Source organism: Hippoglossus stenolepis, chromosome 8, assembly GCF_022539355.2.
Source record: "Hippoglossus stenolepis isolate QCI-W04-F060 chromosome 8, HSTE1.2, whole genome shotgun sequence".
In the NCBI taxonomy this organism is placed as follows: Eukaryota; Metazoa; Chordata; class Actinopteri; order Pleuronectiformes; family Pleuronectidae; genus Hippoglossus; species Hippoglossus stenolepis.
This window is the reverse complement of record NC_061490.1, coordinates 3047544-3074539: the sequence shown is the minus strand read 5'-3', so window position 1 is coordinate 3074539 and position 26996 is coordinate 3047544. Positions and strand designations below refer to the sequence as shown.

General features: G+C 42.4%; 1 protein-coding gene across 4 annotated transcripts in view; it reads left to right on the top strand.

Moving 5' to 3' along the window:
- The window catches only part of dop1a (DOP1 leucine zipper like protein A), a 32069-nt gene extending 5107 nt beyond the window's left edge, over positions 1-26962 (top strand). Inside the window, exons 5-38 of one of the 4 annotated variants that reach the window (XM_035163703.2) lie at positions 1584-1773; positions 2251-2349; positions 2559-2658; positions 4099-4181; positions 4997-5111; positions 5263-5383; positions 5947-6066; positions 6477-6594; positions 7437-7466; positions 8396-8665; positions 11266-11791; positions 11999-12282; positions 12914-13066; positions 13146-13246; positions 13375-13640; positions 13720-15850; positions 16120-16231; positions 16418-16600; positions 17101-17226; positions 18135-18269; positions 18573-18628; positions 18790-18894; positions 19074-19140; positions 19597-19741; positions 20719-20798; positions 21375-21484; positions 21687-21836; positions 23591-23652; positions 23879-24031; positions 24902-25038; positions 25155-25210; positions 25306-25470; positions 25758-25887; positions 26339-26962. In XM_035163703.2, coding sequence (XP_035019594.1) covers positions 1584-1773; positions 2251-2349; positions 2559-2658; positions 4099-4181; positions 4997-5111; positions 5263-5383; positions 5947-6066; positions 6477-6594; positions 7437-7466; positions 8396-8665; positions 11266-11791; positions 11999-12282; positions 12914-13066; positions 13146-13246; positions 13375-13640; positions 13720-15850; positions 16120-16231; positions 16418-16600; positions 17101-17226; positions 18135-18269; positions 18573-18628; positions 18790-18894; positions 19074-19140; positions 19597-19741; positions 20719-20798; positions 21375-21484; positions 21687-21836; positions 23591-23652; positions 23879-24031; positions 24902-25038; positions 25155-25210; positions 25306-25470; positions 25758-25887; positions 26339-26647 — 6988 coding nt within the window. In that variant the 3' untranslated portion in view covers positions 26648-26962. Of the gene's footprint in view, positions 1-1583; positions 1774-2250; positions 2350-2558; positions 2659-4071; positions 4182-4996; positions 5112-5262; positions 5384-5946; positions 6067-6476; positions 6595-7436; positions 7467-8395; positions 8666-11265; positions 11792-11998; positions 12283-12913; positions 13067-13145; positions 13247-13374; positions 13641-13719; positions 15851-16119; positions 16232-16417; positions 16601-17100; positions 17227-18134; positions 18270-18572; positions 18629-18789; positions 18895-19073; positions 19141-19596; positions 19742-20718; positions 20799-21374; positions 21485-21686; positions 21837-23590; positions 23653-23878; positions 24032-24901; positions 25039-25154; positions 25211-25305; positions 25471-25757; positions 25888-26338 lie in introns of those variants that run through there. The other 3 variants (XM_035163702.2, XM_035163704.2, XR_004697363.2) reach the window with 3 other exon arrangements.
- The last annotated feature ends 34 nt before the right edge of the window (positions 26963-26996 follow it).

The window sequence follows — 26996 nt, the reverse complement described above, 5'->3', positions numbered from 1 at the left end:
TTCTGGGTCTTACAAAATATCTCCTTGTGTACTGTTTTTGTTGTTTGTTACACAATGTACTGTTCAGCAGCTGCTGTAGCACTTTGGCCCCAGACAAATATCCCCATGGGGACAATAAAGTACATTTGATTCGACTTGAAAATTTAAAGCAAACAATTCCTACTGGTGCCCTGTCTTTTGTTGTTAACTTACAAACTCTGAAAGGACAAAGGCAGAAAGGAGAGAAAGAAAAGTAGCGGAGAAAAAAATGGCTAGTTGGTTTAAAAATTTAAAATGTTTAATTATTTTTCTTTAATCAGAAAATTAATTAAATGTAATTTTCAGTAATAACTGGGTGAATGGAGGCCTTGAGACAATACTCACATGTTGCTGGAGTTAAACTGCAGTATCTTAGATAGTTAATACTACTAAACTACTGATACTGCATTGTACAAATAATACATTGATGTACATTATTTTTCTTTGCTCTACCACACACACTTTAACTTTGTTTATTATTTGTCTTAACATTATCTGTATATTGCTTGTATATAGTGCATTGTCTGCATGTATCTATATTGTCTATATATTATCAGCATTGCTTGAAAGTCGAATACAGTCTCTGTGTTTTGTGCATGGGTGTGCGCAAGCGTGTATGTGCGTGTGCGCTTTCCATGGATTGACATCAATGTCTAACTTTAAAACCACAGTTTCTGTTTCAGGGGTCATCTTCAGGGCTAACTTGTTTCTCATTTCATTTAAAACTACACATGTAGTTTAAGTACCTGTTCAGTAAAACTATAACAAACAATGTGCTCTTTGTGTCTTTGAGTTGATTTAACTTCTGTCAAAATAGAAAATTGAACAGCAAATTGCATTATTTTTATCACCTCTTGCAGCTATTTCCTGTTACCACTGTTACCTCTGTGTAATATTGCATTCAAATTGTTGTGTTTATTAAAGGTAATTATAGATTGACCTTGTTTGCCCAGATTGAATTCAGCATTGGGTTTAATTTCTGACTCACACTCCTGTAACATGTGTCACTCAGATGACTAATTCTACCACTGATGCAACTGCTGCGACTGAGCGGTAATTACAGTAAACCCACAGTACTTCAAGTCATTGACCATCTTTATCGGAGGTTCTTGAACTTCAGAGGCTTGAGGCCCCTAAAAAAATTACTCCCATGGCCCATACCCACATTTGCACATTAGCAGGAATGTAGCACAACATTCAAGTGAAGGCAGTGCTCTGTTATTTAAATGTGTGTGTGCAGTAAAATATATTGTCTTTAAAATCAATGAATATTCATCATAAATACTTGTGATCTTAATATTGATCAAAATAACCTTTTATTGTAATTTTGGTCTGAGTTGTTCAGCCCTACTTTCTATTCACAATTAAATGACACCCAAATAACATTAGAATGTGAATAACTATATAATAAATCATACTTAATTAGAAATATTTGAATATCTTTTTAATTTCCCAGAACAAAGCTGTCTCACTCTCTCCACCTGAACAGATCAGAAACACACTCTCAAGCACACAGTGTGTATTTTACCCTCTGAGTACCACCATGTCCTCCTTGTTTGTCATAGAACCAATACCCTGTTGGAGAAGGTGGCTGCAGCAGTGGAGCAGTCGGCCTTCTACAGTGCCTTGTGGGGCAGCATCCTGACCAGCCCCGCTGTGCGTCTCCCCGGGGTCTCCTTTGTCCTGCTGCACCTCAATCGCAAACTCTCCATGGAAGACCAGCTCTATGTCATCGGCAGCGACATCGAGCTCATGGTACTTGAGAGGCTGTTTGACAAAAGAGGGATTTGCACACGTGACAGTTCTAGTGAGGGTGCTGAGGGACAAAACATACCGCATCACCCTCTAGCAAAATATAAATTTATCATTACTGATGTTACAGTGATTTGGTTTATTAAACAGCAATGCAGTGTTTTCATTTGGTTTATTTTATTAGTGTCTGGAGGCGGATTTGGAAAAAACTCAACTTAATATTAGTTACACAGAAGATAAATGGGAGTAGTTTGACTGGAAAGTGCCCGATGAATATCATGAAAAAAAAAGATCATAGATGTTTATGATGGTAGATGCTTACTCAGTTTGTAAAACGTATGATGAAAGAAATGTTCTGAACAATGGACCAACGAGGCAGGTTTATCTTTGGTCACTGTGTCAGTCTGAATAGTGTAATGATGTGTAGGGTTGTGTATTTTGTACACAGGTTGACTCACAGTTCTTTTCTGCTCTCACCAGGTGGAGGCGGTCAGCACCTCAGTCCAGGACTCCAGTGTGTTGGTGCAGAGGAGCACCCTGGACCTGATCCTCTTCTGCTTCCCTTTCCACATGAGCCAGGTGAGCTCTGATCTACAGGCCTGTGTATCATACCTGAAGTATGATAATGACCTGTGTGCGTCTTTGACTGAAGTTAGGATTGATTTTGAGACGTGTAATTGACATATTAGCCGGTAACCATAATCTGCCTTCTTGTTAGCGTGTCTGTGTGTATGTGAAAGACATATTGGAGCAGTCACAAACATTCTCTTGTGTTTTGTTGTGTTCAGGCGACTCGCCCTGACATGATCCGGATCCTGTCAGCAGCCTTGCATGTGGTTTTGAGAAGAGACATGTCCCTCAATCGCAGACTCTATGCCTGGCTGCTGGGTGCGACACACACACACACACACACACACACACACACACACACACACACACACACACACACACACACACACACACACACACACACCACACACACACACACACACACACACACACACACACACACACACACACACACACACACACACACACACAGATTTACAGTATCAGGGTTCCCACTCATCATGTCATTTTAGAATAATATCGTAGAGGAAATAAATTACCCTACAGGAGAAGTATGAGAGTAAAGGGAGTTGGTTTGTTCACAAGATTACTGCATCAAATATATTCCCGATTCATTTATTAACCTGTTTATTAGCTCTGATTTATGAATACCAGCATTGTTAATGTTTTACCTGGATTATGGGGACATCCAAGTCTTGCATACACATTGTTCTGTTTTGTCATTTGTGTACACTTCAGGTCTATGGCTGCTTTTTTATGGATGTTTTTTTTCTGTTCTGTGGAACATAAACCATGCTAATGTCTATTGTGGTCATTGTCTTACTGTATTTTCTCTTGTTTCCAACTCACTGTGATGATCATGTCGGTAAGTGTCTGCATGAGTGAGGATGGACTGAATGTATCAAGCTGATTCTTATCTGGAGCTACTTGTAATGATTGTAGAGTTAGAATCTCAAGTTCCTGATTAGCAGAAATGATTAGCAACAAGGTTGATGTGGAGTGAAGGTCAGAGTCATAAGTGAAGATTTGCAGCACAGTGTGATTCTAATAGCAGCTTTAAACCAGATCACAAGCCAGTTAGGGTTTTTCCCTCTATGAATGGGATATATTACTGTATTATTCATCTGAAACTGGTTATGCTGCCACAGGGCTGTACGTTACCTTAAGCTTCATTTTCCTTAATTTAAGTTCATTAACCAAGTCGTAACATTTCTGTCTTAACTCGCTTGCTAGGTGCGCTGAGAAAAAAGGGTGTTAATTGTGGGACTTGGTGTTTGATGTATGGACTCAGAGACATTTTTGAAATTGTTTTTACTCACACGACAGAGTACAACTACCAAGTAGAATAGCAATGCATCATCAATTCACCTCACACAAGTACACAAACCCTCATTTCACCGTACACACGCACACACAACTGTATGACACGGGTGCTACAACAGTAAATTCTTTCATCACACCAAGGTGAGACATATATGTCAAACTGTGCAGCCCTGTTCCATAGTGTGATGCAGCCCAAGACCTACACACCTTTTGATTAGAACTTATTGATTATCATTAGGAGTTTACTAAGAAGAACTGCAAGATACAAATAATTTATCTTAAGGAAAATTAAACATCCATTTTCTCTACTCTGTTAAGGTGCTTTGTCTTTTGTCTGTGATTCAATGTGCTGGATGTATGTCTAAGTGGTTAGGTTAATTCTAACTGCACCTCTGTTTTTTTTTTAAGGCTTTGATAACAATGGGGTGATAATAGGCCCCCGCAGCACGCGACAGAGCAACCCAGAGGAGCACGCTAGCCACTACTTCAACACCTTCTCTAAAGACATGCTGGTCCAGGTGAGGGTTCAAACTCATTGCAAATACAGCTCAACGATGGGTAAGATTTTCTTATGTGTAGATTTGAATTCACATCACATTTGTACGGAACAAGGTGTGTGTGTGTGTGTGTGTGTGTGTGTGTGTGTGTGTGTGTGTGTGTGGCTTGCTCTTGGTAGCTCTGGCCCTTATTTTTTGATCCATTACTTATCATACCTCTCTTTTCACACCTGCCACATCCTCTCTGGGGTTACATATACATATATGTCCTGTTCTCTTCTCCTGTTCATCACAGTCATCTCTTTGAAGACAGCTCCCACATCTCCCACAGATTTAACACACGGACACATAAAGGAAATCTTTCTCATCACGCTCAAAACAGCTGTCGCCCTCCTGGCATGTGATAGGCTTCGGTACTCCAGGGGTTGGAACGGGGAGCACAGAGAGCGACAGGCAGGGGAAGTTTTGTTTTTGATAGTACTTTTTTTTCTGTTTTTTGTTTGCTCCTCTGCCATCTGCTCCGGCAATTATTGGAGCTCCCTCCATTGGGACAAGGCTGTTACTACAGAGACCGTCTGTTCCAGGCATCAGCCCATTACGTGACCAACGAAGCATGAAACACACACACCCAAAAAAAAAATTAAATGAAAGGGAGTTTAATCCAAATATGAGATTGATATTGCCAAATATTCTGAAAAGCTAAACAAACAAAAATCCAAAGCTTATAAATGTTCCTTCAGCGGTGTGAAAAGTGGATTGGGAGTTTACAGATATTTCAGGATTTTTACTGTAACAGGTGTGTGTGTGCGTGTACCTCCTTGTGTATGTATTTCCAGGCGATGATAGGGATCTTGCAGGGCAAGGCCCGAGGTGGTGAAGAGGAGAGTATCCTCATGCACGACCTCAAGCCATTTCGCATCCTCATCAGTTTGCTGGACAAACCAGAGCTCGGTAAGTGACACTGTAGACACCATCGGTTTAGTTAATGTTGTAAGTCCATAAATCATGACATATAAAGCCTGTCTCATTAACTGAATTTAATATTGTAAACATTCGTCAACTGTGGACATCATCCCTGCTGTCGGTATGTGTCTCTCTCCAGGTCCACAAATCCTAGAGGACGTTTTGATTGAGGTGTTTCGGACTCTGCACACACAGTGTCGAACAGAGCTGGACCTCCAAAACCAGAGTCCATTCAGCAAAGACCACACACACCTCAGCAGGTCAGCCCAGGCCAACACCTCCCTGTGTGAATGAAAAAAATAAAATTAACCCTATCAATTTACATATAGTAGTTGTTTCATCAAATAAAAATACAGGTCAAATAGAACAACTCTGATATCTTAAATTAGATAACATCTAATCAACAGTGACAACATTGGAACATAAAATGAGTGAGTAATACAACGCATTCATATGAAATAACAGTTTTACAAAATACTTTAAAAGATTTTATAAGTACAATTACAAAATATAGATATGAAATTATGTGCAGTTTTAAAAAAAAGTGATTGATGACAAAATAATGACAAATGGTCAAAAGTCAGATTTTTTTAAAACATAAAATATACAAACTGGGGAGTAATATGGTGTTAGATTTTTGTGGCAAATGTTACCCTGTAAATTGTGTAAATATTTGATACTTTTTTTGATTAATACCTCAAGTCATTTATTCATTCTTAGAGTTATACTATATTAAGAAATGAAGGCTTATTATCAACAGTTGCATATTATTTAGATTCAAGTAATGTTTTGACAAGATTATAAATTTTGTTTTCATTCTTAGCAAATTACGAGAGAACAAGAAGACGGCCGAACTTATTAAAACAGCCAACCTCCTGTTCAACTCGTTTGAGCCGTACTACATGTGGGACTACATCGCTCGCTGGTTTGAGGAATGCTGCAGGTTTGTGTGTGCAAATCAACGTGTACATTTACACAGAGGCTGTCAGTTTTTTAAGTGCACTACTAGTATCAGGAACATTCTAAACACAAAACAAACATTAAACAAAACTTTGTCATGTTTTTGGAGCCATTCTTTTGGAATTTCCTCATTGTAAAGAGTCAAAGTCACAGTGATGCTGCTGATGCTACTTCTCCACATAAAACTACATTCACAGCAGAACTCTAATCTTAACATCAAGCTGACTGGATGTGCACATTTTTCTCATTTGTAAAATCAAAGTTTTTGTTTGCAACTCATTGACACCGCTGTCAGCTCCCAAAGGCTCTCGCATGTCTTTATTTTTTTTTCAAAAACACAGAAGTTAATAAGTAGTTGTACTTTACTCACAGTAACATTTTGCCCCGATGCAGGAGGACGGTGAACAGCAGCACACGTGCAGAGCAGCATTCTGGTTGCGTAGATCCTCCTGAGCTCTCATTGGTAGAGTTCTGTCAGCTGGTCGATTTCCTGCTGGATATTGTTTCTTTGGTGAGACTTTTTGTTTTCTGTCTGTCTTTTTCTTTCAGTCTTTCTTTCTATATGTCTTTGTCTTCATTTTCATCCTTCCTGTCTTTGCTCTCACTCTCCCACAATTTTCTTATACTATTTAACTTGTTATGTTCCTTCATTTTCTGTTTCACTCTTTTCCTTCTCTTCGTTTTCTTTTCAGCATGTCATTATTGCTCAATTTTTAGTTTCTGTCTTTTTTGTCATTATTCCTTCTTTCTCTTTACCTTTTCGTATTTCCACCTCTTTCTCTTTACACATTCTTTCTGTTACCTCCTCTTCAGTCCCTTGTCTCCCACCTCTGCTCGTGCTTTTCATCTTATTTCTTTTACTCTCGCTCCCTTGTGGCTCACACACTCCCTCCTTGAATCCAACATTTTCCCAACAAATGACTTTCATGTCCATTTGCCATTTGGCCTTCATCTAGTCAGATTTGTCATCTAACTCCAATTCTTGGATGTAATGGCCACCATTATGGTGTGTGTGTGTGTGTGCGTCCCATCTGTTGTGTGTGTATATTTGCAGCCCCTACACAGGTTAGAAAAGACCTGTGTGTTAGGTTTCCACACAAAATGTTGTTTGCATCCTCCAGAAATATGCTTGTCTATAACGTATTTCCAATCTAAATAGGTTGGAAATTTCTCTGTCTACTATTACCTTGTTTAAATGCTTGTGTGTGTGTGTGTGTGATGGATAGAGAACCCTGTGTTCCGAGAGATTGTGAGTGAGAGGTTAAGTGTGTGTGTGTTTCCGCAAACAAAGTGTTGTGGCCTGTGCTCTGCTTGCTCCTGTCTGTTCAAACTATCTGCTCTTTCTCCTTGAAGCCTACTAGAAGCATGAGGGTAATCTGCCAGGTAAAGTACTGCTCTTTCCTGCTTTTTCACCTCACCCTGCTTCACTGAGGCTATGATAACATTTCTGCAATGTCCTGCCAACATTCCTCAGAGCATCTTTCTTCCTGTCCTGGATGATTGGCTCACATGTCATATTTTAATACCAAAAAATGAACATGATCCCAAGGTGGCGGTGGAATTCTAACAGTCATTTACATGTGGTGAAAAAAATTATCCTGGCTGTTTGGTATGGATTTTGTGAAAATGAAATCTCTGCCCAGTGTGTCTGTACGTTCTGCATGCCTGCAGTTATTTGCTCACATATTTGTAAGAAATATGACTATTCTAATTTACTCCCATGATTACATTTTTTTTTTTATCATTTGCTTTTTTTTGTTTTATAAAAATGTAATTTTCTTGTTAAGTTAAAATATTAAAAAAACTTCATGAGAAGATCACCCCACTCAAGACACAGCGCAATAAAACCACAAATACACCAAATATGAAGAAAAGTAAGTATCCTTACATGTATGTCCACAGGTCTAATATATATAGTAAATGATAAAGGTAACTTAACTAAAGAGCCTTCACTTAAGACAAGATTCAATTGTATTTAGTCAAGTGAATACTAAACCACCAGCACAAAAAGCTTTTTTATTTTTTATTTATTAAAATTTTTTGACTGAAAATGACAGTAGCAGAGAATATTTTGCCCTGATTATGTAGGTTCAGGATAAAACGAGAGGGAGCTCATTCTAGATTTGAATGTGTATGAAAACACATTTATTCAAGCACACTGTGATACTTCGATCATTACAAAGATTCCAATAGTCCAACAGAACTCTAATGAAGTTACCAGCAGTAATTACATCATATTAGCTTCACTTCCGTCCAGATTCCTGATAAGTGGACCTTTATTTCCTCACTTATGTTTTTTCTGAAACTTTCAGGAGACGTACATAGAGATCCAGACTGAGCATCTTCCTCAGCTGCTGTTGCGCATGGTGGCGGCTCTGACCTGTCATCTGCAGGCCCTGGGCCTCGGGGAGCTCACCCACTGTCTTCGCCTCTGCTCCAAGATCCTCAGCAAAGTGCAGCCCCCTCTGGTGTCCCCTCTGGCCCTGCCCTCGGGCTCCCAGGGGCCTCAGGGTCATTCTAACTCCACTGGCAACTCCTCAAGATCAGCAAAGGATAACAGCAGAGACAAGGAGGACAAACGGGTAAGGACAATATTTCAATAAAAAATTAAGTGGCCATGCTGTTTTTTGGAAGAAAAATAAATAAATTAGGAATTTTTTTACTACTTTTCTTCACACCACACCATTTCAACAAGGATCTTCCACAGTTTTTGAAATCGCAGAGGAAAGGGTCAGGTCAGAGGCAAATTGTTGATCGATCAACAATTTCAAGTGTTTAAAGACACAATTTGAGACACTTGCAGAAGCAAGTGTTGTGGCCCGGTTGTGACAATGAGCTATAGCCAATCAGACTAAGGGGGCTTTTACACCTTATTTAGTCCGTTACCTAAATTGCAATATGAAACCAAAACTAACTGGATCAATTGTAAACAATGTAACAAAGACATGAATCTTTGTTAGGACCTTGGTCAAAACTCTTAGGTGTGAAATGCCCTAAAAGACAGTGAGGTGAAACCCAAAGGAGGAGTAGTACAACATCTACAAGCATGGATAAATCCATTCTCTTACCTTTATCTTTCTTTTCTTTTTTCTTTTTTGCTGCATATCAACATGTTGGATAAATTGGTTCTTGTTGACATCCCCCCCAAAAATCCAGTCTCATAAATGGTATATCATTTCTTTTGTTCTTTTTTCACACACACTTTTGTGAGGAAAAACATACTTTTGTATGCATCACCATGGTCTGCACTGACAGATCAATGTTGCTAATGAGAAATTAAGTGTGCAATACACATTCATTTGATTGATTCAAGATTTGTTACTACAAGAAAAGTCATGTAGTGTTAACATAGCAGCAATCTGAACTTTAAAAGTAATGTTGTGTGAAGATTGAATCATGGCACCAAAACAATGTCAATGCCACTGCTGTGCCAACCTCTGACTTTGAAAGAAACTTCCATGATTCTCTTCTGTCTCTGATGCTTCAAAAAGTCTTTGATGAAAAACATAAACCTTTTCCTGCCCTCTAGTCAGAGCAGTCCCAGTTTGACCTACTCGACCCACTTCCCCTACAAGCTAATTCCCCAAATCCCATCAGTTCAGGCTCTGATGGTGTTCCCTGGTCCCTGAACAGGGCCCCTCCGGCTTTTGTCCTTCTGCCAGCCTCCTGTCCTGGTCTGCAGTTGGCTGGGTGGCCCTGCCGTCCCATAATCCCATGACACAAGGCATTTGAAGACTTGCTCAGAGCAAATGCTTGGTCGTCCTGGTCCCCGTCCAGCAACCTGGTTGATAAAGTGTTTGAGAGATCATTGAGTCGTGATTAAAAGTTTAGTCACCCAGTCCCATGTCTGGAGATGAGACAGGGTTTTACTGGATGGAGATAGACCCATGAGGGGCAGAAGAGAGCACAAGTAGAAAGACAGAAGATGGTTAAACCAACAGCTGAGCCCAAGCTCGCCTTTTCTCTCTGAGGAAGGAGAGGAGTAGATTAGCCTGTTATGCCTCCAGGTGTGTCATATCCATCAGAGTGGAAAACATCCCACATACATCCACTGAATACTATAACGCCCCCACCCCCACCCTGAGGGGCATATAGAGAACATGCAAGCCAACGTGCCATCTGAGTCCAGGCTCCAGAAGTGCAAGCTGCCTCAATCAAAATGTATCCCACAACTCTCTCAGGCCCTCAGAGCCTGACTGTGACGAAGAATTGTGTGAACTTTATTGGTCGGTCAGTCTGTCTGCAGCAGGATGTACATCTGGTGTACAGTTCACTCTATGCTTAGTTCCTCAGGTCTGACCCCACAGGTTCATATACAGATGACCAGTGTACAGAACACAGTGCAGCGAAAGGTTGTGGTTAATATTGTTGTTTTAATAATGTTTAATGTCTCCATCTATTGAGAGACATATGTTATTATAACCAATAGTTTGGCACATGGTTATTACTGACTAAATAACTGAAATGGTGTAAGTGTTTTGAACATTAACCAAGTCCTTTATCCAGGTATCTGTCATTTTATATTGGAGTTTCAGTATATGTTATATATTACAGTTACAATATTTTGGGCAGAATTTAATACCAGCTGATGATTCAAGGTACTTCATCACTTTGCAAATGAAGCTGGATGTAACAATCACACATCCAGTTCTGTCTTGAAACAATTCTGCTCATAGATTTGGAACAATTTCTGCAGTGGCCTTATACTGTATACTATACAAAATCTCTGCAGGGGGTCAAATTGAGAAGAGTCATTTTGCCCCACAACAATTGTCATATGAAAATGTATGGTTCTACTTCAATATTACAAAGAAGCCTTTGTTTCCCTTCGGATCATAACTCCATCCCAAAACATAAATAAGTTAGATACAATTGATGACTAGTGCTTTTCCCTCCATTAAAGGACCTGCCAATCAACTTTTGGAGTGTTTACACCCTCTCTTTTCCTCTGTAGAGATGCAAACATGAGCATTGCTTCATATTGATATAAATGGTATTGCTTACTCGTATACCTACTTTGAAAATATATTGAAACAATGTAAAAAGTCGATATACCGGCCAGCCCTATTTGGAAATCTGCACCCTGAAATTTCCTGGCTCTCTGTATTTTCACAATAGCAAAACTCATTATTTTCATCACTCTTTGCTGAATGTCCTTTATCACCTGCCTCTCCTTCTGCAGCCTCTCCCAGCTACACTGGAGCAGCCTGGCAGTTTAGACGTATTTGAGGATGGGGAAAACCCTTCTAGCAGTCGCTCCTCAGAAAGTGGCTTCACAGACTTTGTCCAGTACCTGGGAGATGGCCCCCAGCAAACGGAAAGCATCCCCCATTCCCACTCAGCGGTCAAAGCAGGCCGACGCTCCTCAGGCCCATCTCAGACCAAGCCTGTGGACAAACCAGTCATGCAGTGCTGCCTGGAGCACTTCCAGCAGTTCCTCTCCCGGCTCATCAGCCTGTATATCACCCCGGGACGGGTGGACAGACCTGAGGATGAAAGAACTGAAGTCATGCGTTCGGGGCTCCTGGTTTCAGAGGGCCCCCAGCACTGTGATTATACTGAGATGTGCTCAGAAGGCGGCTTGGTCCATAGGGAGTATGTTGCTGCCTTCACTGCTGCTTGCCAGCTCTTCCTAGAATGCTCCAGTTTCCCTGTCTACATCGCAGAGGGCAACCTCAAGTCCTCACCCACACAGGAGGAGCAGTTGGGTAAGAACCAAAAACATATAATTATTTCTTTTTGGAAGTACTTAAAATATGTATGATGCTGCTATGCTTAAACTGGTGGGAAGGACTATCTGAATATTGTAATTGAATATTTGAGGGAAATTGTATTTTTTCCAACAATAAAACCTCTGAGTAAAGATAAAGATGTACTGCATTGGGTTAAAGTATATCCCTACTGCATCCATACAGACAGTGAACAGGTCCGTCTGCCAGTGTGGCTGCAGACACTGATGGATGCCTCCTGCCTGGCCAGTGACTTCAGCCTGCAGGGTGTCGCCATCTCCCTACTCATGGACCTCATAGGACTCACTCAGTCGGTTGCCATGGTGACAGCTGAGAGTGTGGCGTCTGGCGACAACACAGAGTCCCCCCAGCCCATGAGCCCCAGCCAGGGTCGCGTTGCTGTTGTCATCAGGCCACCGCTCACTCAGGGAATCCTCAAGTACATCGCTGATAAGACAGAATTCTTCAAGGTTAGAGATCTTGTTTCAGGTTGAAGCCAAACTGTTGGTGGTCTTCATTGTTTTCATGTTTTTTCTATCTTTAACCCATTAAGACCTAAGGTGTCCAATAAAAACGCACATTAAAACCTAAGTGTTGTTTGAAAACAAGCCCTTCTGAGGGTTTTCTGGAACATTTGATAGCTTTAACATTTGGCTTTAATTGCAAATCATCCTTATTTTACTACACTTTATTAACATAAAAAAAAATATTATAATGCTGGCAAACTCACCGAGATCCACTTCTTCTTCTTCATCAAACATGTCTCTTGCAGACTGAGCTTTTGGTCAGCTGGTCAGCAGGCATATTGTCTGGGTCTTGATCTTCTTCATTGTTATTGTCCTTTTTTCTTTTTTCATAAATAAACCAATGCTTTTTATCTGCTTTAATACTGGTCCTGTCACTTAGGTCGTCAGCCATTGTCTGAAATGCAACTTTTTTTAAGAGTGCTAACAAACAAACTACATTTCCACTTTCTCGCAAGTATTTTAGCAAATCCCAATGGTTTTTGTCCGTCACATATCTTGAACACGACATATCATATAAAAAGCACACGTGTCTCATTTCTTGCATCAGGTCTAAGTGTGTTATTCCTCTTCTCAGAGTGTGGCCTTGATCTTGTGGGACCAGTTGAGCGAAGGAACACCTCAACACCATCAACGCAGCGTGGAGCTTTTTTACCAGCTCCACAACCTGGTGCCTTCCTCCAGCATCTGTGAGGACGTCATCAGTCAGCAACTCATGCACAGAGACAAGGTCAGCAGAGTGCACACATTAACAGTAAAACAGAAGCGCATACACACACTCACCATTAAATCCTTTTGTTTTCTTCCAGAGAATTAGGTTGGAGGCCCACGTGAAGTTTTCTGTGCTGTGGCATTTGACACGAGATTTGAACATCACCAAGTCCTCTCCTTTTAGTCGCACGTTTGACAGGTAGGATCTGTTGACAACATTGAAATTGTGATACATTTTTCTCCCTTGATGCAGTTGTATCTTTCAATTTTATCTAAATTTTTTTCCCTTATCCACTTTCTCTCTCCATTCTACACTTATTCCCACAGATCGCTCTTCATCATGCTCGACAGTCTGAGTTATTGGGATCCATGTACCACTGCTGTTGGTCGGGCTTGGCTCAATCAGGTCCTTCAGAGACATGATATCGCTCGGGTCCTTGAGCCACTTCTCCTCGTACTGCTCCACCCAAAGACCCACAGAGTGTCCATTCAGAAGGTACAAGCCCAGCGGCACTGGGCCCAGGTCTTTCCTGAACCACCTGAACAGGAGCCATCAGAACTTACCTACACCAGGGACTCTGGCTTCTCCGACAGTGAGCAATGACCATTCAATTATTTAGTTTCTTTACAATATCTATATTTGTGTTAACAAATCTTTCTGTCTATCATTAGACTTCGGTCAGTTCCACGGGGAGAGGATTACACAAGATGAGCTCCGAAGCCTGGCGATGGGCGACATGGAGCCGTTCTGTCTGACTGTGAACCCGCTGAGTGACAGCCTGTCCTTACTGAGCCTGAGCAGTGATAACTTGCAACTAGCTGGTGCATATCAGCCTGCTGACCAGCAGGGGGAGGCCCAGAGCTCAGAGTCCAGTGGTTCTCATTCGTCAACAGTGGAAAATGGCAGCTTTGAGGAACCAGAGGGTGTCAACAGCACAGTAAATGGTTCAGACCAGCAGCCTGGTTCCTCAGATGACTTGTCAGAGGACTCTGTGGAAGTTGTTGTGTCCTCTGTTATTAAAGAGCTTATCGACAGGGTTCAGACATTAGCAGATGAGGGATCGCTTGAAGTCTCATATCCACCTGAGAACTGGCCGCAGACCGACACAGACAGCACTTCCTCAGATACCTCGACTGGTCTCCGTCTTGACGCCGGTCCTCTTTCCATCTCCAACCACCAGACTCTGCCGGAGATGCTGGCTGGAGGAACGCTCGAGTTCCTCTCTGTCACACAGGCTGATATATTGGCAGAGGAGCAACGTAAAGATGGTATTACCCGTCATAGTTCCTCTCCTTCCATTGTCACGTTGCCAGACAGCTCTGACCCAGCCACCCCAGACCACAACCTGCGGGTCGATGACCCTCAGGCCCGCAAACGTAGCCACAGCAGCACCCAGCTCAGTCTTAAAGGGAAAATCATGGAGAGGCTGGCAGACAAGTCTCCCGGGGCAAAGCCCAAAATCAAGAAGGCCAAGAGGAAAGAGGAGATGAGGCAGAGAAAGGCAGCCAGTCAAGCCGAGAAACTGCGGCCGCCCAGTATTTTCTTTGGGGACAGCCTGGACCTAGAGAACTGGTACAGCTGTGGGGAAGGTGAGGTATCAGAGATTGAGAGTGACACTGGCTCACCCAGTGGCTGCCCTGGTGGAAGTGTTGGGGGTGTCAGTGTCACAGGACGCAGATCATCCTCTGCCCCGCCTCGTTTTAACATCCACCCTCTCTACCAGCATGTTCTGCTCTACCTCCAGCTGTACGACTCCTCCCGGGCCCTGCACGCCCTGTCAGCCATCGCAGCCATGCTAAAAGCAGCGCCCTCAGGGTTTGTAAGTGCCATCTCCACCACCAGCATCAACAACACCTACACTCCACAGCTCTCTCTGCTCCAAAACCTCCTAGCACGTCACAGGGTCTCTGTAATGGGCAAAGACTTCTACTGCCCCATCCCCCAGGACTCCCACTCCCACTCATTTCGCAGCGCCATGTACCTGGAGATAATCATCTCGCTTTGTCTTTATTTCCTAAGAAGCTATTACTCTGCCCACTTGGCGGCAGGCCCTCAGGACTTGGCAGGAAACCGAGCCATGCAGCTGACCAGCGTGGAGGTCTTAGCTCTCCTCTTCAGCGAGCTTTCCAAAGTCACAGGTGGCTCTGCAAAGGGCTTTGCTAGTTTCATCAGTGATGTCCTCTTCAAGTGCAAAGTTCAAAAGGTGGTCCTCCATTGCCTGCTGTCCTCTATATTCAGCGCTCAGAAATGGCACGAGCAGCGAGTGGCAGGTGTTAATGTGGCCACAGTGGAGGAGGGTCTGTCTGAGGATAGCGTGATCAACCTGTCAGAGGACCAGATTGACAGCTGTAGCGCTGTCCAGTCACAGTTGTTAAGACTGTTGCAGAGCCTTGTCGTACTTGAGCACAGAGTCCTGGTGCCAGCCGATGAAGGAGGAGAAGGAGGACCCGTGGGAGGAGGCGCAGGAGTTGCAGGGACGGGAGGCGGTGCCGGGGCAGGGTTTGAGATTCTCGGCGGGGAAGTGGAGCATGTCAACCCTCAGCAGCCCATGACATCACTTCAATACTTGCATGGACAGCCAATCACATCGCAGGGAATGTTCCTGTGTGCAGTGATCAGGGCACTCCATCAGCACCATGCGTGTAAGATGCATCCACAGTGGATCGGGCTTATAACAGCCACACTGCCATACATGGGGAGGGTGCTGAAGAGGGTCGTGGCCTCCGTCACTCTCCAGCTTTGCAGGAACCTGGACAACCTTCTTCAGCAGTACCGCTACGAGACGGGGATAATTGATATAAGGTATAAACACCCACATGGATCGTATTGATGTGACACCTATAATCAATACTACATCACAGACAACAATCCTACAGGAAGTACAAAGCAATAAAATAACATAGCAAGGGTTTGGACACCAGATGGCACTGTTGACCATCAATTACATCATCCATCTCTCTGATGTGTCAATTGTACTTTATGTGGAACATTTCAAATTTTGTATTGACATATTCAAAAATGTATTCAAAAATTCCATTGATTAACCTGCATATTCTCCCTCTGTCTTCCAGACCGCAGTGGATCGCTCTCTGCATCCCCCCTGACCTGATTCTGACAGTACTGGAGGGAATAACAGCCATCATCCATTACTGCCTGCTGGATCCCACTTCCCAATATCACCAGGTGAGGGCGCTGTGCACCAAATTATTATAGCAGACCAAGTTAAACATGTACATAGACTTGTTTTTGTAAAGCAATTCTGAATTCATGATGTTTATGTCCTTATTTGATAAATGTGTGGGTGAAATGTGTATTACAATATTGAATGATTACAGAGGGTTTTGTTTTGTTGCATTTTCTGCCTCTCAGCTACAAGTGAGTGTTGACCAGAAGCACTTGGCTGAGGCTCGCTCAGGTATCCTGTCCATCCTGCACACCATCATGTCGTCTGTCACCCTGCTCTGGAGTGTCCTCCACCAGGCTGACAACTCAGACAAGCCAGCCGCTGCCTCCGCTGCTTCTGCTTCCAACATCAACCTGGGCTCCACGAAGGTACCCCACTAAACACAAAAACTCAATTAGCACATGTAATGAAGTCAAATTTGGTTCAAGGGCATAATTTAAAATGTCAGCAGCACTTCAGAGGTCAGTCAGTTGTAGACTAGGTAACTGTTACTGTAGAAAATGGTGTACACCAGAAGACAAAACTATCCCAGAGCGTACACAAATAACTCCATACTTGCATTACTGGTCTCAACAGTAAAAACAGCAACTCATACATCTCATTATTGAGAGTAAAAGCTTTTTACCCAGCAGTTGTGGCTCTGTATTTGTCCTCAAACAGTTATTATCCTTGTCTTCACGGAGTTAGGTTGTTTTTGATGTAATGAAATGTCTTCCTAGTAGTATGAGGATATTACACTGAGTTTGACATTTTACATTCAATGATATTTACAAGTCATTGGTGGTGGCAAAGCCTGTTGAGTATTGTGACTGTTACTTATCAGCTGTTAAGGTCTAACCTAAGGTCCTCACTTGTATTTACTCTACAGAACCTTCGTCAGCAAATTTTAGAGCTACTGGGTCCAATCTCAATGAACCACGGTGCTCACTTCATGGCAGCAATTGCCTACGTTTGGAACGAGAGGAAACAGGTCAAGACTCCAGTCAGAAATAAGGTGGGAGTTGTAGCAATGAAAAAAAAAATGTCAATCCCTTTTTAAAGTTGACACTGTTTGAATTTAGTTTTTTTTTATCTGTATTCAAGAGTTTGGTCTTTCAGTTTGAGAGCAGGACTTAATGAGATAAATACGATTTTGTAATGCTTTCACTCAAAGTCCTGTATTCACACTCATATAGCCCCTGCTTGTGCTTCGATTTGCTCCGCTTGTGGTCAAACTCTAGGCTTAACTGTGGGATATTTTCTTCTGCACTTGGATTTGTTGGTGCTACAAGTCAATATTCCCCAACTAATAGAATGCCAGGTGTAGTGATGACAAATTAAATTGTCCCACCCTTTTTGTGAGTATGTTTGCTTTACTTTGAGAGTCCCGTACAGGTGGTTACTTTAACCGGGTTCACACATTCCCCTATAGGATTCTTAAAGATGTAACGCTAACACACCCATAACAGGGTCGGGACAGTTTTATTTCTCATAACCTTGCAAGCGCACAGTCAAAGCATGAGCAGCGGCTATTTGAGTGCAAGTGCAGGCTTTTGAGTGAGAGCATTAAAAAAGTCCTGCTCTCAAACTATGCTCAACAAAACAACATAATCCTGGCTTTTGTTTATTTTCTTGTGTAGTCTTGTGTAGTGCACTTCAAGAATAGACAGTTTTGCCAACATGTTAAAATGTAACTCTCTTCATACCATCCTTACACAAGCTTGGTTTTAAGAGATGTCTTCAAAATGTTCCAGTGGTGGATTTGGATCTGTCTTGTCTCGGATGTAATCAGTAGTTATCATCAAAAATGCAGTACACATACTGTGCAACATGATATTCAGATTTTATATTTGCGCCGTATCGTGTTTTAGTTTGAGTGAAGTTAGTAAACTGCATTTAAACCATTCATACGACGTCTTTCAGGTGATCCCTGTAGCCAGTGAAGAGCAGCTGCTGCTGGTTGAGCTGGTTCGCTCAGTGAGTGCTATGCGCACGGAAACAGTCATGCAGACAGTCAAAGAGGTTCTGAAACAGCCACCTGCCATCGCAAAGGACAAGGTTTGTGTTTCTGTTTTTTGCTGCTGTCATTTGTTCTGTGGCTCAAAAAGTTTGATCTTCATCACCTGTCTCTTCAACAAAAGACCCTGCAGAGCTGTAAGATCTTTCTGTATAACCACAACACAAATGTCACTGTTTGCACAACTGCAACAGAAGTTTTTGAGTTTTAACTAAAGAATTAAATATATTTCAATTACACAAGTTTAGGAACATTGTGATTTTGTTTGTTTTCTTGAATCTCTTGAAGTCTATTTAATTTCACCTTGTTCCTGGTCAATCACTATGTCATTACTCTACCCACAGAAGCATCTCTCTTTAGAGGTCTGCATGCTGCAGTTCTTCTTTGCCTACGTCCAGAGGTGAGTCCACTGCTTCAGAACATTAGACTATAATAGACTTATCCCTGTTATTTAACTGCTCATATTGTTCAAATCCATTTAACCTTCATAAAGTTCTATTTGTGTCGAGTTGTTTAACCTCTTCAGTTATCACCTTGTGTTCTTGCTTGTTTTTGTTGTAGGATCCCTGTGTCCAGTTTAGTGGACAGCTGGCCGTCTCTGCTGGCCCTGCTGAAGGACTCTGTACAGTTGGGTCTTCCTGCCCCTGGACAGTTTCTTATACTGGGGTTCGTTTCTCCTATTTCTGTCATTTTATTTGTTGTAAAGGTGTCGTTAAATCCTCACAACCTCTGAGGAATCAGCTGTACTATTGTGTGTCGTATTGTGAATCCTGTGATTATTGTGTAGCTCACACCTAGATTTTAACTGGTTTAACATGGCTTTCTTTTTGTCTTTCTTTCTCTAGAGTTCTGAATGAGTTCATTTTGAAGAACCCCAATCTGGAGAACAAGAAGGACCAGAGGGAGCTGCAGGTAATTAATTTAACCAATTTCCAACCAGTTTAGTTCTTTTTTCCCCCTAGAATCTGTTAATTCATTTATCAAACAGTACAGAAATACAAAGAACAAAAATATTTGATCAGTAAAATGGTGAGCAAAAGGCAAAACTACAACATATACTTCATAATATATATATATATGCTTCCCTTATCCATAGAAAGTGTGAAAGAGGTGTTGGAGGTTTCCATTAGATCATATCAAATGTCTGGCCAGTAGGGTGACTATGCTATGATGGTTAAAACAAGTTTTATTCTTAATTGTTTACTTTATTGTCATAAGATGACACTTTTTTCGCCTCTAATGCCAAGTTGAAGGTCTGATTTAGTTTGACACTAGACAGTTGCGCAGGATTATAGAGTGAATTACAGTAAGGAACACCGGTATGGACATGCTCCTTACTAACATACTGAATATTCTTTGTGTACTCAGGACGTGACCCATAAAGTTGTGGAGGCCATCGGGACGATTGCAGGCTCCTCTCTGGAGCAAACTACATGGTTGAGGAGAAACCTGGAGGTGAAGGCTTCTCCTCAGATCGTTGTGGATGGGACAAACCTGGAAGCTGACGTAGAAGGTGTGTTTCTTATGCTCACTAACTGCATGTAGAAAAGCCATATCTGTATTAGTGGATGTTGCTACAGTATACTGTGGGGTCCAAACGTTTGAAGATAGTTGTATCAGACTTTTGAACTCCACTGTATATTAGCAAGTTTCACACTTAACTTACTAAAACTAAACTAATATTGAAGGCGTGCTAATGGAAATTTAAGTAAAAACCCAAATAAAAAAATAAGAACAAATATAAACTCAGTTATAAAATGAGAAATAAGTGGAGAATCAAGAACAATCAAAAGCTCCCTAGCCAGAGGATCTCAAAGTGGAGCAGGGTTGTATCGGGATAAAAGATCCACTATATACGGAGTCTGATCATTAAGTGCCTTGCAAGAAATGAAAAGAACTTTAAAAACAATTCTAAAATGTTGTGGATGCCAGTGAAGAAAGAGGGTAAAACTGGGGGGATGGGTTGATCTGCGAGCTTTAATAGTGTAATCAGATATAACTCAATCATGAAATTCAAGTTTAAATGCCCCTTAAATAATAATCTAGTTTAGCAATTAACATTCTTTCTACATATAAATGTGTGTGCACTGTGCAGAAATACATGTTTCTGTCTGATTCCTCACAGACACACTAACAGGCTGAGATTCTTTCACAGTGGTTGAGTTGTCAGCAGGGTCTCTGCTCAGATATTCGATCAGTTTTTTAGATTAGATGCTAGTTGTAGAAAGCTAGTTTTTGTATTTGTGTTTAGGGCAGACTATTTTGGTAAGGGAGGGGTCATTTTCATGTTTATACCAGAGATGTCAGGGATTAATGGAATCCAGCTAAATCAAGTGTAGAAGTTAATCTGAATAGGATGCAGTGAAGCATCCCAAAAGGAATGTGGGATGTGTTTACACACTGCAGCAGGTCTGCATGTTTCAGCATGGCTGTATTAATACTTCTCTGCTGTGTTGCTGCTGTTAATGTTGGGTCTGTGTGTTTTTGTAGATTTAATGCTCACAGTGATGGAGGCCTCCAGCTTCACTCCATCAGTGTACAGCGTTCATGCCCTCACGCTGTTGGCTGAGGTAAAACACTCAAATCTCTGCGATTCAGCTCAACCCGTCCTTTGCTGCTGTTGTTTCTCAGGCCATCAATCAGCGGTTGTGCCACTTGTTTCCATTGTTCATCTCGATTGTGTGGCAAGACGCTCTCACTCACATTAAGCAGCAGCATTTAGGCCTGTTGCTCCAGGCTCACCCAACGACACACAGCACACTCCATTTAAACTCCTTACACTTGATGTACGACCACCTCCCCTCTTCTGGGAAAATCATTATAAGTAAACCTATGAATCAGTGTGTTTAGTGTTTGTGCTGTGAACAAGCTGAGCTGAACAATGGAAATAACTCACCACGTTCCTCCACTCTGGCTGGAGGAACGTGCTTCACTGCTGTTTGCAGCTTTATTGATTAATGGGCTTATTTGTGGTAATACATCCAAATGTTTCTGTGCAATTTCTCATGTATTTTGGTGGTGCAGTAATATGGTGATTAATGCCTTCTTTCTAATAATATTCTGTAACGACATCAGTCAGTGTCGCCATGGTTACTTAAAGCATATGTGGGAAGACCGACATAAGAATTGCTGAATATGTTTGCTAGGTGCTGGCTCATCTGTTGGACATGGTGTTCTACAGTGACGAGAAGGAGAGAGTGATCCCGCTGCTGGTTAATATCATGCACTATGTAGTGCCCTACCTCCGCAACCACAGGTGAGGATAAGCTTTGCTACAATCAAGATATCCTCTGACTTTAACTTAGATTTATTATTTCACTTAATAAAGATAATGTCAAGAAAAGAGAAAATATAATCTTATCAAGCTGCTAAGGAGGATTTAGTGTGAAAATGAGTTGGAGCTGATCACATGCATGTTTTGAATATGAAAGCGTAATGTTTCCTGTTTCTCCTGGCAGTGCTCACAACGCCCCCAGCTACCGGGCCTGCATCCAACTGTTAAGCAGCCTAAGTGGGTACCAATACACCCGACGTGCTTGGAAGAAGGAGGCCTTTGACCTTTTCATGGACCACACCTTCTTCCAGATGGACTCATCCTGCGTCAGTCAGTGAGTAGGAGAGGGAACTGGACTGTGCGTGCGCGTGCTAGTGTGTGTGTGCACATGTGTTAGTCTAGTTTATTATTAATTATGAAGAAGGAGCTGAGTCGCAAGATAAAGCTTTCGACTTACCAGTGGATCTACGTTCCAGCCCTTACCTATAGTCATGAGCTCTGGGTAGTTCAATTCAATACAATTCCATTCAAAACAAGTTTATTCTGTGAGCTGGCTGGTCGACCACAGGAGCAGCAACCTGGAACACCTGTTGTGACAAAAAGAATGAGGTCGGTCACACAAGCAGCCAGAATGAGTTTGGCAGGGCTCTGCCTTGAGGAGTTCAGACATGTCGAGGGTGCTCAGTGTAGAACCGCTACCCCTTCACATCTTCCCCCTCTGGGTAGACCCAGAACACGATGGAGGGACCACAGTTCAGGACATGTTTTTTCAAAATAGTGGGGCCATATTTTTGCAACTTGGAAAAAAAGTATATCTATTCAACCCTTCAAAAAGTATCAGGATGTTTTTGGTAAAGAAAATAATTCACTAAGGTTCTACAGTGTAAGGCAGCCATATCACTTGCTTTAACTAGTTGACTTATCACCACATCAAATATCATAGAAAACCTTTTCACTAGGGATGCACCGATATGGAAATTCTTGGCCGATACCGATATTTAAAACAACAATCTAGCCGATAGCCGATACCGATATTTGTTTATTACTTGCATGTGGCCTTCTTGGTGTGTAACGCCGGGTTTACACCGGGCGCTGAAGCGCCGCCCTGCGCCGCGCAGCGTTATTCTCAAGCGCGCAGCCGCCTGGCTGTTCACACCGGACCCGCATTTCTCCGCGTCGGTCAGCCCGTGATTCTCCGCTTGTTGTTGTATGTAACCCGTTCAATGTCGGGTGTCGGGGTAAATGACGTATTCTCCAAGCAAGCCTTTAGCCCCCTCTCTCTCTTTTATCTATATGACTGCTTGTGTGGCTGTAGTGGATGGGCAGAGGGGGACATTTAATTATGTGATTGGGAAAATTGGGAAAATTAAAACTCCAGGACAACAGAGGGGAATACAAAGTATGGGATGCATATTTGATCATTTATATCATATCAAATATGTCATTTATATCGTTTAAAATCATTTTTCAGTCTGTTTCCTGGCGCGATACGCTCCTCGTACGCCGAAACCATCGGTGAAGGGCGCTGGCCTGCGCATCGCAGCCCATGTGAACCGCACAAAGGTTTAACGGGGATGGGAGGCGCCTGGCTTTCCTTGGCGCTGGCGCCCGGTGTAAACCCGGCGTCAGTGTACCATAATCTGGATGCCAGATTGGCAGGCTGCAGAAAACATACCAATGAATATCGGCCAATGTTATCAGTGAAAGTCAAGTTTATTACCGATACGCCGATAGCAGTAAACGAGGCGAATATCGGCCGCTACCGATATACGGCCGATACATCGGTGCACCACTACTTTTCACCCATGAATGCAACTATAAAGCATTGTCACACAAGAAGCTCAGATATTTATAAAATATGTATTTTGAAAATATGTGCACAAAGGAAGAAGCAAGTCTGTGTTCCTTTTCAGTTTAAGAGACATAGATTGTACATGTACATGATGTGTAAGTGTAAAAACATTTCGCCCAAGTTTCTTATGAATGTAACTTTGTAATGGCATGTGTTAATGACATAAAAGCTGGCTGTGTCTTTTTCCATGTGTATTTATAGAATATGAATGCATCATCATTTCTCTTGTGTTTCAGCTGGAGAGCCATCATTGACCACCTGATGACTCACGACAAAACCACATTCAGAGACCTCATGAGTAAGCCTTAGGATTCTTCACTAGTGTTTAATTTAGAAATAAGTGTAAGTGCATTTAGCAAATCATATTTTCCGGAGACAAGCGCTTGCATTTCAGATCCAAATAAATCTGTTGTCCATTCAGATGATACAAATATATGTTGTTGTTATATGTGACACAGTTAATAGCCCATTAAGAGGTTAAAGACTGGCACACAGATTAATAGAGTGTGTGTTTCCCTCTCCAGCCCGCGTTGCTGTGGCCCAGAGCAGCTCTCTGAGTCTGTTCACCAACAGAGACGCAGAGCTGGAGCAGAGGGCCATGCTGCTCAAACGCCTCGCCTTCACCATCTACAGCAGCGAAGTGGACCAGTACCAGAAATACCTGCCAGACATACAAGGTGAACAACAAAACACAGAGATATGGAGCAGCAGTTATCAGCTCTGCTTTAGGAGAACATTTCCCACAACAAGCAGAATCAAAGTTAAGCAGAGACCCATTATAGACCTGGTATTAACATCCATCCAGTCTGAACGCACTCAAATGCTTCCTAAATGCATCTTGAGATCAGATCACTTAGATTCCATTCCAATTTGGTCTGAGATGCATGTGTACACTGTGTAAATGGTTTGCATTCGTTTTCTAGTCCTGATGACCACTCAAAGTGCTTTACAGTTCTGCCATTCACCCACGCACACCTTTATGTTGGGGATTGAACCACCAACCCTCTGGTTAGTGGACGACCCATTCTAACTCCGTAGCCTCCCTCAGTTCCAGATGTGTGAGAGGAAATGTGTACTGGGCCACCTACTCCGCTGACATTCTCTGACCTGCTACCTGCTCTCTCTCACTCTCTCTCTTGCTTGAAACATAAACACATAGATGACGGACACACATGTAAACTCAGACTGGCTAAAAACAACATGTGTTCTTTGTGAACAGAAATGACGCACCTGTTAATTTGTATTTAGAGTGGGGAAGTGAGATCTGATCACAAGTGGTGACAGGAGACACATTTTATTACTAAGTGTGAACAGACAAACCTAGTGTTGTCCACCTGTGATTGGATCTCTCAGGACAGATGTAAATACCAGGTCTGAGCAGAGCCATGATGGACTGTGTTGAGTCCATTAAAGGATACATTCACGTGTTGACAGTCTATACTGAGAGACAAAGCTTTTAGGTGCTTTTTAACCTTCATGTTTTACCACTTTCATTGAGCGAGTGTGTCAATGTTTGTTTGTGTGTGTGTGTTTGTGTGCGCATTCAGAGCGCCTGGTGGAGAGCCTGCGTCTTCCTCAGGTGCCCATCCTCCATGCTCAGGTGTTCCTGTTCTTCAGAGTGCTGCTGCTGCGCATTTCACCTCAACACCTCACCTCCCTGTGGCCCACCATGATCACTGAACTGGTGAGCGCTACATGTCACACACTGTGACATCATGTGTTTCGTTCTTGCTGTCTCCTACACTTATTGACCTACTCGCACATAAATCAACTCACATACACATAACTGTTTTTCTGTAGGTTCAGGTGTTTCTACTGATGGAGCAGGAGCTGACAGCGGATGAAGACATATCAAGGTATCTGCTGACACTGCAAACTAGCTGCAAATAAATATCCAAATCACTACTATCTGTGCTCCTCTAATGATTTATCCTCTCCTGTCCATCTCTAGGACATCAGGTCCGTCAGTGGCTGGGTTGGAGACCACGTACTCTGGTGGAAACGGCTTCTCCACCTCCTACAACAGCCAGCGCTGGCTCAACCTCTATCTGTCTGCCTGCAAGCTCCTGGACCTGGCCTTGGCTCTTCCTCCTGAGAGTCTGCCTCAGTTCCAGATGTCAGTACCAACAAACAAACATGGGTCGTTAAAGGCTTTGCATGTGATAGGGCCGGGTCAGAGAATCAGTAACAGGCATAATTTGTCAAAAGTGGAGATTGTGTATGTGTTCATGTCATTATTTGATATGGATGAAAAAAAACGGGATAATTTGTAGAAAATGCCCATTCTCGGTATGTGGAGGGTATTTGAATGGGCATGTGAATTTGTCGCTCCTTAAATGCTTTGGTAGTTCGTTGAATAGATCATAATAAGGTCATATCTGAGTGAGATCTGTCTCGTCACAGGTACCGCTGGGCCTTTATCCCGGAGGCCTCAGACGATTCAGGATTGGAAGTGAGACGTCAGGGGACTCATCAGAGGGAGTTTAAGCCCTACGTGGTCCGACTGGCCAAGCTGCTGAGGAAACGGGCGAAGGTATCTCATCCTCCCTCTGTCTACACAAGGTTATTAAGGGATGGAAACAAATGACTCTCTCTTCAAAAGAGTGTTCAGGGAAATGCTCTTTAAAGGATTTCAAGTTTTTTTTGTTTTTATTTTGGAGCCCAGTTGACCACTACCACACATTTCCTCCCAAAACTTGTGGTAATATGAAGCTGATGATACTTATGAAAAGATGAAGTATTTGGTTATTTGTGAAACATCTACTAAGTAAGTATTACTTAACAAGATGCTCCACATTCCTATTTTAAACGCAGGCAACAAGTTGATCTTCTGATAGTCTCTGTAAAATGACACAAAGCCTAAAACTGTGACTCTAATCTCATAATATTATGACTTTATTCTCGACAATGTATTTTTCACCTGCAGAACGGCACATACATTTTTCTTCCTCAGTCATTTCTTATCTGATTCATTCTTTCCTCAGAAAAACCCAGAGGAGGACTGCTCCACGCGAACCCTGTCCTGGGAGCCGGGTCACCTAATGCTGACCCTGTACGTGATCCGCAGCATGGAGCAGCTGCTGCCGTTCTTCAACCTGCTCAGCCAAGTGTTCAACAGCAAGGCCAGCAGCCGCTCAGGTCCCGCCTTCACCCACAACCCCGCAAACTCCTCCTTCCAGGGCCACAAGGAGGGCCACAAGCTGGAGAGCCAGAAAGTGTTCTGGAGTCGAGCGCGGCAGAACATCGAGGAGATGGTGGAAAAAGACTTTCTCGAGGGACTCATCAAGACGTGAGGACATGGCAGAGGACAGAGTAACATGGGGATTAACTCATAACTGATCAACACTCGTGAAAAACCTCAACCTGTACACTACAAAATAAGGGAATACAAGTGGAGAAAACATAGTTTGTACATTTTTTTCTATTTATAATGATTATTTTACTTTTCAAAAGCTATTGTCTTTCATTTTAATTATTTGTATATATGGAGCAGCTTTTGTTGACTGACTTTTAACATTACATTCAAGTCATTTGGGGGCAAAGTGAAGATGCTGTGCCATTCCATATCGATGTGACTTAATAAATAAAGATTTATAATAGGAGGGTTACTTGGGCTGTGTCGTTCTCCCCATAATATTTGAA